General features: G+C 47.3%; 1 protein-coding gene across 6 annotated transcripts in view; it reads right to left on the reverse strand.

Annotated features, from left to right (window-relative positions):
• Positions 1-14,285, reverse strand: part of Iqsec2 (IQ motif and Sec7 domain ArfGEF 2) — an 80,876-nt gene that overhangs the window by 1,782 nt on the left and 64,809 nt on the right. For all 6 annotated transcript variants that reach the window (XM_048796702.1, XM_048796701.1, XM_048796700.1 and 3 more), the window contains 9 exons: positions 12,622-13,517; positions 11,041-11,202; positions 10,391-10,513; positions 8,978-9,144; positions 5,924-6,063; positions 5,078-5,203; positions 3,120-3,219; positions 2,261-2,422; positions 454-627 (listed from right to left, as the gene is read on the reverse strand). In XM_048796702.1, the coding sequence (XP_048652659.1) occupies positions 454-627; positions 2,261-2,422; positions 3,120-3,219; positions 5,078-5,203; positions 5,924-6,063; positions 8,978-9,144; positions 10,391-10,513; positions 11,041-11,202; positions 12,622-13,517 (2,050 nt within the window). The remainder of the gene's footprint in view (positions 1-453; positions 628-2,260; positions 2,423-3,119; positions 3,220-5,077; positions 5,204-5,923; positions 6,064-8,977; positions 9,145-10,390; positions 10,514-11,040; positions 11,203-12,621; positions 13,518-14,285) is intronic.

Genomic DNA, 14,285 nt, shown 5'->3' on the forward strand with positions numbered 1-14,285 from the left:
AACCCCCCCTCCCCACCCTGCTGGGCTCCAGAGCTGGGCACCAGGCCTGGGCCCCTCCCGGGGACAGACACCCCATGATCCCTTTCCCCCATTGAAGAGGGGGAGGTGGGGAGGAGGAGAGGTGGAGAAGGAAGAGAAAGAGGAGGAAAAGATGGAGAAGGAGGAGAGGCGGTACAGGAGAGACAGAAGAGGGAAAAGAGGAGGAGAGGAGGAGCAGCGAGAGAGAGGGGCTGAGCCCGTGGCCCCACTTCACACTCCCTGGCCCAAACCCTGGGCTCCATCTGTTCTGACCTGGCTACCAGGCCCCCTGTGGCACAGTGCCCAGGGCTCTGGGTGAAGGCAGGGTGCGTGCGTGTGTAGCAGGTGGAGGGAAGTCTGGCGGCCAGTGACAGGAGGCAAAGAGGACACCCGGTCCCGTGTCTCCCCAGCCAGGGCAGGGCCCAGAAGACTTACCTGCATCAGAGAGGTCTCGCAGAGAACTGCTGAGTGCGCCCCGTTTGAGCCCATCGCCTGCCCCATAAGTGTCCTCTAGGCTACTGCGGGCCAGCGTCCCATTCACCGAGTCCTTGGCCCCTCCAGGCTGTGAGGCGTTAGGCCGCATCATACCTTTCTGCTTCTCCAGCTCCGCTGGGTGACAGTGGAAGAGACAGGGTGCAAAGATCAGGAATGGGAGTGGGAACCCACCTGACTGGCCCCAGCCCTCCACAGGCTCCCAGACCTCTTGTTTTGCCCCCTGGACAGCCAGCACTTATTTCCCCCCAAACTGCAGCTCTGTCTCTGAAGCCACCTTGGTGCCCAGACCCTGTCCTGCACCACTTCCTCCTGCTAGTTCTTTCCTCTCAGTGCCTGCCCTACCTGCTCCTTTTCCCCTCCTTTTGCCCTTTGTACTCCTCCCCTTTCTTACTGTCTAGCAGTCAGGTCTCCCCAAACACCCCTGAAGTTCAAAAAAGAACTTCAAGGCAGATGGTTCACAGTAAGGACAAGAAGACCCTTCTAGCCTATGGAGAAGGACAATCTTTCCAGAGCTCACTCAGTTCTCAGATACCTTGCTCCAGGGCAGAGGGGCTCCTGGAAGGGCAGGAGCAGGAAACTGACAGGAATCGAATCCTCTATTATGTGCCAGGCAGTATGGTGGGTGCTACACATACTTGATCCCTCTCAATCCACATTATTAGCATCATCCACATTGTGCAGAGGAAGAAACTGAGAATCCGAGAAGTCATAGAGCTTGCCCAGGGTCATATAGCTGGAAATGGTGGAGCCAACATTCTGGAAGCAGGTCTTCCTGATTCCAGAGCTTGGGTTTTCCTGGCTTCCTTATACCCCCAATTCTTCAAGCAAGTCATAGAAACTCTAGTCTAATTATCCTCCCCTCATCTTGATATGCTAATGTCTTGCTCTGCATTTCCTAAGGGTCTCTGGGGATTTGGTGAACTGAAACTTCTAACCCTGCCTTGCTGAGTAGAGTAGACCCTGGAACTGTGAAGGCCTCACCAAGGAGCTGTCCACCGCCTCTGTCTCTCTCTGTGTGCCTGCCTCTCTCCTTAATACCATGTTACTTAACTGTGACTGCTTAGCCTGGAGAAGAAAAAACTTGGAGGACATCAGGGGAAATGAGATGTAATCACTTTTGTTTTCCATTGTATATGATTCAAGATGATTTGGTGTAGCCCCCCTAGGGCTGGGAGAACAAGTTGCTGAGACTCAGCTCAGGAATTGATATGTGGGAAGAGGGAAGGAGAGGGTGAGATAGGGAATGACATTTGTTGAACGCCTAGGATATATTGGGACTCTTTAGCTGCCTTGTTTCATTTCATCTCTTCAATTCTGTGGAGGAGATTTCTGGTCATCCCAATTTCATGTAGGAAGAAACTGGGGCTCAGGGGGTTAAGTGATTTGCTCTAGTTTATCCAGATAATAAATCATATATCTAGGATCTGAAACTACAGATCTACCTCCTATACCCTGCTTCTTCTCCATGATGTCTTTTAATAGAAGGAAGAATTAGCTCCCAATTGGAGAATAGATGTGGGGGCCAGGGCATTGGCTCTTAGAGCCTGGAATAGTAATCTGAGGTTGGGAGGTAATGAGCTCCTTGGCACTGAAGGTATTCAAGCAGAGAATGAAGGGTTCCTGGAATAAGGATAGGAAATTTATGCAAGCCAACCCTCAACTCTGAGATTCTCTGAAGATGGGATTCTTGATGTCTGCAGGGCACTATGTCAAGAGTGGGGGAAGGACACGTGGCTGGGTTACTCACACTCCACACGGTACTTCTCCATCTCCTGCACCTCAGCGATGGACTCCCGCAGGTCAGATGTGAAGCGCAGTCGGTCTTGGAGGCTAGGGGCATTGAAGATGATAAGGACTTTTCGCTCCCCACCAGGTACTGCAGACAGCAACTTGATTCCAAACTGGTAATCTGTGGGTAAAGGGAGGGGACAGGAAAAGTTGGGTGCCTCTACAGAACTAAAGCAAGGTGGCTTAGATGGGAAATGAGTTCTCTCTCTCTCTCCTTTTTTTTTTTTTTTCAAAACAGGGTCTCACTATGTTACCCAGATTGGTCTTAAACTCTGGCCTTGGCCTCCCAGTGATGAGACTACACCACCAAACCTGGCTTGGAAATGATTTCTCTAATGCCCAACTCTGACGTGTCTCTTTCTCTGCTCCAGTGTCTTTAGTGGTTCCCCTTTGCCCCCGAACTCCTGATAGTTGTGGCCCTCTTACTCATTATACTCCAGGATGTAAAGGAAAACCCAATTCTGCACTGCTTTCTAAAAACCCTTTCCTTTGTACCTCTGCCTCTACTCACAATGATTTTGCTGTCCTGAATGCCACCCAACCATGCTCCTCCTGGTTCAGTCCTTCAGAGCACAGCATGATCACCATCTCTTCGCCCCACCAGGGAACACACACACACTGTGTTTCCCTGATCCCTAGGGGCCAGACTTGAGTCACACTCCACCTTGGCCTGCTCTTCATCCCAGGACCAGGTAGGTGCTTTGGAGAACTTAACCCATTTGTAAAGGACTCCAAAACCTGAAGACTGGTATGGATGAAGGATGAGCATGGCGGCCATGGGATAGACTCAAGATGCTGGGGTCCAAGAAGGGACTCACATGAATTCTGGAAGAGCTGCATGTGCATTTCCACCAGGGGAAAGGACTGACGGAAGCTGTATGTCACCAAGATCTTCTTCTTCTGGAAAATTTTGGTGACCTTTGGCAGGGGTGGGAAAAAGACAAGAGGCAGGGTTTGGGGTGGGGAATTTCCTCATGGCACCTAATTCTAGTAATCACCCTCCCTTCCCAACCCCCCCCCCACTAAGAGACATAAACACACAAACACATATACCCACAAGTTGGGGAGAACTGAAGCTTGAGGAACAGAACAGGAAAGATGGGATTTTTCTATCCAAATTCTTGATGTCATGACAATGCACACAAGTATTTACAATTTTTACAGGAACTGACTGAATGCTGCTCCCTCTAGGAAGCCCATCCTAACGCCCCACATGGATTTTCATTTCCCTTTTCTGAGTTTCCACCAGAGTGCCAGATCAGTGCTTTTCCCATCTAGAGCTCTATGGTAGTCCTTTGAGTATATAATTGCCCACTACTGGCCTAGAGGACAGGAATCTGGTTTTCAAGTTCTCTCACCCACCTGGTCCTCACCCTCCACAGCCAGCACAGAATGGCACTCTCTGCCCTGCCTATTTATAGAGTTAACAAGTCTTTTTCTCAACAACCTAAGAGCTTTATAAGTACTTAGGCACTCTGGACTTTCCACTAACATGAGCTCAGGCAATCTTCTAGTGCCTTTTTTTTGTGTGTGTGGTGCTAGGGAACTAACTCAGGGCCTTACACATGCTAGGCACTGAATCACTGGGTTTCAGCCCCAGCCCCTGCAAGTGGCTCTTAAAAAGTAACTGTTTTGATTTCAGGATGATTACAGCTCACAGTGATTCAAAGTACTTTTTTAAGTCCTTGGGACTGTGAGCTTCCTGAGAACAGGGACTGAGTCTGATTCATCTCACATACCCAGTGCCCAGCATAGGGCTAGACACAGATGTCAGCACACGAGGGGCATCTAAAACTGACTTAGCACTTGTGTGGGTCAGGCCCACCTCAGGGTAACACCATTCCACATACACATATGACTTTTTTTTTCAGTACTGGGGATTGAACCCAGGGGCACTCTACCACTGGGCTACATCCTTGGCCCTTTTTATTTTTTGAGATGGTGTCTGAGTTGACCAGGTTGGCCTTGAACTTGTGATCCTCCTGCCTCAGCCTCCCAAGTTTCTGGGAGTACCACCACTCCTGGCTATGACCTCTTTTTCATCTTCATGACAACCCTAGGATGTACAGGTTAGCTCCATTTCACACAGCAGGAAACAGGCTCAGAGGGGGCATTGAAGATATTTGTCTGAAGCAGCGATTCTTAATTGGGGGTTATTTTGCCACCCAGAAGACATTTAGCAATATCTTTTGTTATCCCAAAGGTCAAGTGAAGATCCTTGGAGGAAACCCACAGGGAAACAGATTCTAACCATCAGAACTGTCTGATAAGACAACTGGATGCCTTGGAGGAGGGTATGTTTCTGTCCCTGCAGTCATATAGGCCATCTACAAAATTGGTTTTTACCCAGAAGAACTTGAAAGTCCCATCCCTAAAAGACAAACACCTCTGTACTGGTGATGAGCTTGGTTTCAAGAATACCTTCCACAATCAGGACCACTGGAAGGTTTCAGACTGATTCCAGGGTCACAGTTCACCTCTTTTCACACAACCCTCCTGGCTATTAAGATGAACAGGGACATCTCTCCTACCACTTTCCATATTGCAAATTTGTATTCAACCATTTTCTGCCTCTTTGTGACTGTGGCAACCTACAAATGAACCCATGAGGAAAAGGAGAAGCAGAGAAGGCCTGGACCTTGCTGGTGACCATGCAGATGGCACAGTAGAGCACCTCACCTGCCATGCTCCATACACCAATGTCAACAAGGTTTACACAGATCCAGTAGCCAAGCTGACCAGCTCCCTCCCATCTCCTCCAGCACCATGCCCATACCACTAGGAGATCATTGAAGAGGAAGACCTCCCGCTGATGCAGCCCTAGCCTCTGGGGGCGGTTTGGATCTGGCACCTCGTAGAGCTGGCAGCAGCAAACCAGTCGACGGTGAGGAAGAGACAGGACCTGGACAGGCATGGAGAAATAGTGTCAGCAAGGCCAGCCCATCAACTTCAGGGTCCCAGCACTGTAACATTCACTCTGACACAAAGACTATAAAGCTCCAGCTTTTCTGACACTTTGCTTTGTTCCCTATAGCACCCTCTGTCTGTAATGCCTTTCCTGTCCAGCTCCACATGGCCACATTCCATCCCTCTTTCGAATTCCAATTCCAAAATTTTCCCTTCTAAGGTTTCCTTAATTTACCCATGCTGAAAATGGCCTCTCCTTCCTTTTTACTCCCCTAAACTAGACCATAAGGTGGAAGTATTATAAATGTCTGTCTGGCAACCCCATTGGTCTCTGAGTGCCCCTAAGGACAGAGACCATATCTGATTCTTACATTTGTCTCCGGGGGCCTGTGAAATGCTGAACTCAGTGGAAAGGCATTCATAAATGTTTGTTGACCAAAGTGTATTCTTGCTCTGCTTCTCAGCTAACATTAGCTTGGCTCCTTACTTGGAGTGGGCAAGCAAAACCAGAGGTGGGAAGGATGCTAATATTTATATAGCAACCGCTATGGGCCTTGCACCATCTGCAACACTGTCCCCACCCCAAGGAATGCATTATCACTCACTCCATTTTGTAGGTGAAGGGAACCCTGGGCTCATAAGGGACAGTGACTTACCACATAATGGTGGAGAAAGACCAGAACCCTGGCCCTCTGCAGCCTCCCAGGGCACTTACCGGTTTCTTGCCAACAATCATGCGCTCCACGGCCTGCACCTGGGACACATGGTCATCATTGGTTCGTAGTTCGCGTCCCTGGATGCGCTGGTAGATGCCCACCAGGAGGTCTCGGGGGATGTCTTCACCATTGTCAACCCCTGAATGAGGGGAGTAACCCCAGGATATGTCACATAAATGTAGGGAGTGATTGGTAGGGGTTTTCCACAATATCCCACACCTACATATGGACCATGATAATAGTTAGGACCAAGGGTTAATTGGGTACCCTTGATTCCTTGACCAGGATTGGGGCAGGGAAGCTGCCCTTCAATAAACCAGCCAATTGCTTTTTTCCCTAGGGTAGGGACTTTGTCTAAACAGCCCAGAACACACTATAATTAAGTATTATAGTATTTTTTTTTTGCCTTCTAAATTAACAAAAATAATATCCAGCGTAGAGAACTGGGGATGTATAGTAAGTAACATGACTATTATGGAAGGTAGTTTGGCAAAAGCCTAAATATCCAGAGCCAGTGATTCCTCTTCTAGGAATCTGCCCTGAGAAATTACTCAGAAATAACATGCAAGATATAAGTCCAAGAATGTTCACAAAACGCTACTTATTGGGAAACTCCGAAACAACCTAAGTTCTAACAGGAGAGAAACAGTTAAGTAAAGGTTTGTATATCCATTTAATAAGATAATATACAGATGTTAAAAACTTGGCATTTACAAAAAGATTTCAGTAGCATGGGGAAATTCTTGTAGCAAGTTAAGTGAAAAGAGTAAGATAATAAATTGCATGTATAACATGAACTTAACTATATAGAAAGTTACATATGCATGGAAAAAAGACCAGAATATACCAAAATATTAAACATGGATGCTCTAATGACAGAATTTGAGACCATAAAAAGACATTTTCTATATTTTTCCAAAAAAAATGTTTTGGCAGTACTCGGTTTCGAACTAGAGCTCATACATACTAAGTACATGCTCTACCACTGAGCTATATTCCCAGGCTCCCAAAGTTTCTAAAGTGAGCATGTATTACTTTCATTTGTTTGCTTTATTTATTCAATAACTGGAGGGGAAATACACACAGACATCCCCTTCCCACATAGCCTCCAGAATCACATTTGTCCTTCTATATGCAAGGGAGATTGGTTCTATCAATACCCAAATCTGAGAATGTCCATGTCTCTTATACAAAATGGCATAGCATTTGCATATAACCTACACACATCCTCCAGCATATGTAAAATCACCTCTAGATTATTTACACTTACTACAATATAAATGCTATGTAAATAGTTTTTATTCTTTATTGTTTAGGGAATCATGACAAGAAAAAACTCTATACATGTTCAGTACAGATGCAACTTTTTTCAAATATTTTTGATCTGTAGTTGGTTGAATTCACAGATGTTGAACCTGCATATATGGAGGGCTGACTGTACATACACATGGGGGGTAGGGAATAGATGAATGAATAATGGCAGGATTTTCATAGACAGCTCCAGATGGCCTCTGATCTAACTCCCTCCTCCTAAGTCTACCATCCTTCTCCCCTCCTGATTGTCTGCTCAGTGAAACCCACTCACTTCTTTCTAAACCTTCTGCTAGAGGAAATGATGTCTCCTTTGGAAATGCCACGCCTACTCCTGGGACAGGTGCTAAAGGAACATTTTTTTTTTTAGTACTAGGGATTGAATCCAGGGGCGCTTTACCATCCATCCCCAGCTCTTTTTTTTTTTTTTTTTTTTTAGACAGGGTCTAGATAAGCTGCTGGGGCTGGCCTTGAACTTAAGATCCTCCTGCCTTAGCCTCCAGAATCACTAGGATTACAGGCATGCACCATGGTACTTGGCTTAAAGGAATACTCTTCACTGTATTGCCTTTTTCACTTTAGCTGTCAGAGAGTTTAAAGCCGACTAACTGTATAGACCCTGATGCTCAGCAACTTTGTCTTGATTTTGGCTCCCCCCCCACCCCCAACTCTATTTTCTTCTTTCATTTCTGTTTCCATTTTTAGCAGGCTGCTCTTTGGTGAGAGGCAGGGCTTGACATCAATACAATAAACCAAGAATAACAAGTCAAAGTGACACCTTTCATCTGGCATTCAATGCCCTCAGGTAGTAGCTCCATCTGACCTTCTCAACCTATCATCTACCCCATTTCCATTGTTCTCTAAACAACTTTACATTTTTCTCCCACTGTGCCTTCCTTGTTCTTCATACTAGCTATCCTCCGCTACATCTATTCTGTCTCCTTATCCATGCCTTTAGGGCTCAACTTAAAATAAAATCCTCCAGGAAGCCAGTTGGAGGTAGGCTCTCCGGAGCTGTTTCGAGGTCTGACTGGATTTTGACTTTTCTAATATCACTATTCAGTATCTGTCTTATGTTGGTTATCTGGGCACTACAAGTCAGTCTCTTCCACACATGGGGAGCTCTTTCAGAGCAGGGACTATGGCAGACTCTCCTCCATTGTCCTTGGCACCCATCATAGGGCCTGGCACACATTAAGAATCAACTGACTAGTGGCTGAGTGAATAAATGAATATGTGAGTGCAGGAAAGGGTACGTAAAATAAATGAGTCTTTATGGGTATATATAAGGAAGAGAAGGAAGGAGAGAGCAAAGAATGGATAAGTGAATGACTGGGTGAAATAATGTAAGAGCCAGGACTTTTATCTATCATATTCAGTGCTATAACGCTAGGTCCTAGAAGTCTGGTACACATAAGATGTTCAATAAATATTCAGTGTGTGGATGAGTATATGGGCAAATAACAATTTTTTTGTGTGTATGTGTATGTGTTGCTGGGGATCGAACCCAAAGCCTCATGCATTCTAGGCAAGCACTACATCCCCAGCCCTTTTTAAAATGACTCTGAGTGAATTTAAAAGTGAATGCCCTGGAGATATTCAGCCTTGACAGAAAGTGAAACACCACACAGGTTAATTTCTAAAAACAGTTGGGATCTCCCTCATCCTTCCCCCACCTCACACACCACCCACTTTCCTTTCACAGGCAAAGGGTAGGAAAAGCTGATGATAAGTCTGGTCACCTCTCAGGTTCTTGATGAAGTCATCTAGTTTCATCTTCCGCTCAGCCTTGACGCTAGGACTGTACATGTCGGTATTGAGGAGGATGATGGCAAAAGCAAGGATGAAGATGGTGTCTGGGTTCCGGAACTGGCGCACGAGGGCTGGGTTACAGACACAGTACCTCTGGCTGTAGGGCAGGAGGGGTCAAGTCCAAACTCAGGTACCAGCAATCTCTACCTACCCACCACTTGCCCAGGCTGGCAGAACCAACACTTTTCTCCAAGAAATACTTCCTTAGCCTTCTGGGTCTGTCCATTTCAGATCTCCCAAGACTAACATGTAAAAACAACAATCACTATCTTTTTGGAACTTTCCCATTTTATGTATTGTTCATTGTCTCATGTAATCTTTTCACAATCCTGTAAAATAGCCATTTTTCTCCTTCTTCCCCTCTCTTTCTCGATTTTTCTTTTTCTTTTTTGTTTCTTTTTTTGGTATCAGGGATTGAACCAAGGGGCACTTAACCACTGAGCCACATCCCCACCCCTTTTTATTTTTGATTTGGATACAGGTTCTTGCTAAATTACTTATGGTCTCTCTAAGTTGCTGAGGCTGGTTTTGAACTTATGATCCTCCTGCCTCAGCCTATCTCTCTCTTTCTCACTTTCTCTCTCTTTCTCTCTCAGGTTCCAAGAGGTAAATTGCCCAAGGTAATACAGCTGGTAAATGGTAAAGCCATATCTTTCTGACTTCAAAGCAAATCCTTCTCCCATATGGGAAACAAGTTCTCAGCAACTCTTCTGTTTCTCCTCTAAATACTTCAAAGGAATGGAGCAGGTTTCAGACCCACACCTGTCTGATCCTTAAAGCATTTATAGTACCGTATAACGGTTAAGGGCATGGATGGACTGTGCAGTCAGACATACTTAAGTTCAAATCCTGGTTCCACTCCTTACTCACTGCCCTGGGCAAGTTAATTTATAATCTGCAAAATCAGAATAATAGAAGCACCTACCCATAGAGTGGTTTTTAAGTATTTAATGAAATAATCATGTAAGAGTGTCCAGTTTGGTGCCTGATACCTAGGATGTCTTCCATGAATGTTAGCTTTTTTAGTTTTTTGGCCGAGCTGGGAATGGAACCCAGGGCCTTGTGCATGCTAGACAAGTGCTCTACCACCGAGGTACATCTCCAACCCCGTTAATGTTAGTTTTTATTTCTGGTGTTGTTATTAAATGCCCATGTTACAGATGCTGATCTAGATACTTTATATGTACTACCTCTGATCTTCACAACTGCTTTGGAAGATAGGTTTTATTGTTTCTGTTTTATGGTGAGAAAAGTATGAGGCTCAGAGAAGTGACTTGTAGACATACACTACATGGGTCCCCAAAGTGGAGAGGGACAGCTTCAGGAGAGGAAAGCTGGCATACCTAAAAGCTTCGATGAGTCGCTCCACTTTCTGGGCCTCACCCTGAACCCGGATATGGGATTGGAACTTCCGGAGCGCGTCATCCAGATCCATGGAAGAAAAATCCATCTCATCCACAACACAGCTGAGGAACAAAGAAGGGAATGCAGCACTCTCAATTCTTCCACACACACACACACACACACACACAAACACACACACACACACATACACGCACACAAACCCTTCTGATCCACCCTGACCTGCTCAAATGGACTAATATCCCCACCAATAGATTTCTAAAATCAAGATCTGTGGGCTGAACATTTAAGGGCAGAATGTGTAAAATATATTCATCCCAGAAAATCAAGGCAGGACAGGTGGTCACTAGGGATCCTATCCATCAATCCACTCATTCCAGAGATGGGAAAACTGAGGCCCAAAGCAGGACATAGGATGAGCATGCCCTGCCCAGGGTCACTCAGTAGACTTTCCAAGTAAGATCAAGATAGATCAGATTCCTTTGTGGCAGAAGTATAAGGGAGCAGGAAGATATATTCATCCTGTTTTGAAAAGTTTATCTGATCAACAAGGACGAGCTGTCCCCTTCTTCCCTGCTAGCTTCCTTTCCTGGGAATCCCAAGCCCGCCTGCCCCATGCTGGGGTCCTCACTCCAACACGTCTCTGTTGAACTGCTTCTGCCGGTTCCCTAGGAATTCCCCTATCATCTGCCGACTCAGGCCTTTCCGCTCCAGGATGAAGTGAGCCACTCCCACTGGTGTGTCTGACAGGAAGCCCCGCTCGATTAAATACTGGATACCTTTCTCTGGCTTCCTGTAGAAAGAAAGGAGGTGGGTGAGATGACAGTCATTCTAGAACTTTGTCCTCTGTCCCATTTCTAGAACTAATTTGGGGCCCAAATAGCAACGGCTTCAGAGGACCAAGGATATCAAATCTATAATATGGTCCAATCTCTTCATGATACAGATGAGAAAATTAAAGCCTAAAAGAGAGGAAACCACTTGCTCATTTCACAGAGCTTCAAAATTCCAAGGTCTCCTCACCCCAACTTCCTCCTTCACTGGAATGACACCACAGTTGAAAGAAAATCAGTATCTAATGAGAGCCAGCTTTATGCCAGGAGCTTTGATATTTCTATCAGGTACCAGGAGTCCTGAAAAAATGCCTGAGAAGAGGACAAGGTGGTCTCTCTGAGTCACACATCCTCAGGTTTGAGAAGAAGTGAAGGGGTCACTTTGTTCCATGTCCCATATCTCATCCCGGTAGGTTGATCACCCAGCCTTAGTATTTCTACAGGCAAGGTGCTCCTTAGGTTTCTAGAGAGCCAGGCCAAAATCTGGGTTGGAGCTATCCCACATCCAGAGCCCTAGAACCTTAGCTCTCCAGGAGGCTAAAATTTGGGAGACACTGGTATTCTAGGAGTCTCAAATCTATCACTTCCCAGTTGTATGACTGTGAATAATCCTCTTTAGTTCTGCGAGCCTCGATTCCTTGTCTATAAAATAGGGACATAACTACCCAACTTGCTGAGTTACTCTGAGAATTAAATATAGGTGGCAGTGTTTAACAGACTATGAAGATATGAGGCATTACATCTAATGCCTTCCATTACAGCTAACATTTTCTAATTGCAGCTAATGTTTTTGAATTATTTTCTCATCAAATGCCACATTCCCAACCCACTCCTAAGCACCTGGCACGAGACCAGGCACCCAGAAAGAGCTCAGTCACGGTCACTGAGTAGTCTAGCACACCACTCTGTCCCCCCAACACCTCCCAAATACACCCCCCTGCTTATAGATAGATGGAAAAAACAAAGCCCAAGGAAGGAACACACCTTGCCCAGGGCTACATAGTGAGTGGCCAAAGGCAGACAAAGGGTCTTGGTCTCCTGTTTCCCAGACTAGGGCTCTTTATAACCCAGACTGCTTCCTCTCTGAAAAGGGGAGGTGGGGAAATAAGGCTCAGAATTCATTTAGTGGAAAACATCTATCCAAGATCACACAGCCAGTCAGTGGCAGCACTAGGACCTGAACCCGGGTGTGCTGGGGGTCTCTCTACTCTGCCACTCTGTTTTCAATCCTCTTCCCTGAACATCTGGGAAAAAAACACCATTCTACCAAATGAGAGGCTAGTAGAACCAAGGTTGCTGCTTGGAGCTCAATCCCAAGGACCAAAGTGCCCACTGGCAGAGTAAGCAGGGGTGAGGAGGCTAGAACAGGGGGCACATACTTATTGAAAAGGTTGAGGCCAATTCTGTAATGCCGCCTCTGTACCACGTCGTTGTTGAAGGCTGGCGAGTCCCAGCTGTGCCTTGTCTCCCGCTGGTAAGTCTGCTTGCACAGACCAGTGGCCGGAGGTTCCCTCAGACTGTCTCGAGAAGAGGAGCCAGAGCTGCAGTTGATGGTCTCATTGGAATTGCTGGAGCTCTCAAGGCTCTCATTATCTCCACCATCAGAGTTCTCGCCTGCTGCCTCGCATTTCCCCAACCTCCGACCCCCAGCCACACCACTGGGCCCAGTGCCACTGTTTGGGGCTGGTGGCAAGGGCCCTGGTGGGGCTGGGGCTGGGCCCTCAGGGGCTGGGTAGTGGCGGTGCGGGATTGGGGCCCTGCCCGGTGGCCCCTTGTGCTTCAGGGTCCCATGGGGGCTGCAGCCATCAGCCTCATATACCAGCTGGCGGTGGACAGAGCCACGATCTGAGCGGTCACTCAGGTCCACAGAGCTGTCACTAGGAGGCTCGATGGTAAGCAAGGGAAGGTGGGCAGCCCGCAGCCGGAAATCCCGGCACTCCAAGCACCCTGGACCTCTGCGAGTGCCTTCCTCACGGCTACCATCTTCCCGGGTCCCTGGTGGCACTGGTGGAGGAACTGGAGGGAGGGGGGCTGGTGCCCAGAACTCAGGCCGGCCCTGGGGTGGGGGCTCTGTGCTGGGCAGTCGCTCAGGGGATGGTGGGGGAACTGGGTCATCCAGGTAGAGGGGAAGGTCACTGAAGGACGTGGCTGAGCTGTCCTCTTGCTGTTCCTTTGACTCCCGCTTCTCCAGTTGGGCTGACCCTGGCTCTTCTGACATAGGCCCTGATGGGTGGCAGTTCAGGGCTTCGTCGATGGATTCAGCCAGAGATTTTACCTGTACAGAGGGGAAGGGGAGGAGGGAAAGGGAGGGACAGGGTTGGGGGGGGAAGATGAAGGGAAGAATGGTGGAAGGGAGGGAAGGAGGGAAGGAGGGGAGGAAAAGAGGGGGAATCTTCCTGGTGGGTAGGTCAAGAAAGTATAATCCCCTCCCCCAACCCTTGGCAGGTTCTTTATGGTTTATAAAATAACTCCCAGGGAGCCATTGTGAGCTCACAAGAGCTGAGGCTAATGACCACAAGGTCCTTTCTCAGACACCCCAATGTCTCCTTTGTATCCATATAGATTCAAGCCAAATACTACCTCCTCCCTGATTCAAGCCACATTCCTGCCTCTGCCATCCCCCTGGGGAAAACCAAAATCCTGGGCTCCCAGAGTGCTCTTTCTTAGGAAACCCATTCAATTTAGCCTTAAGAATCTGGACCACACCTGGGAACTCTGCCTCCCTGTGGTATCCAGCTTCCAAACTGGCCCTTACAGATATCCACTCCTGGTATTCACACCCTCAGGTACCACATTATACCACAGTTGGTCTGTGTAACCAGCAACACATGGTAGAAGTGAAAGCATGTGACTTCTGGTATTAGGTTGTAAAAGACTGGCTTCATCTTGAGCACTCTCTTGCTGGCTTGTATTCTCTCTCTGTCTCTCAGACCCCTCACCTGGGAGGAGCTACATCATGAACAGCCCCAGGGAGAGGACCATGTGGTGAGGAACTGAATCCTGCCAACAGCCAAGTAAGTGAGCCTGAAAGCAGTAGACCTGT

Source organism: Marmota marmota, unplaced genomic scaffold, assembly GCF_001458135.2.
Source record: "Marmota marmota marmota unplaced genomic scaffold, marMar, whole genome shotgun sequence".
Lineage (NCBI taxonomy): Eukaryota > Metazoa > Chordata > Mammalia > Rodentia > Sciuridae > Marmota > Marmota marmota.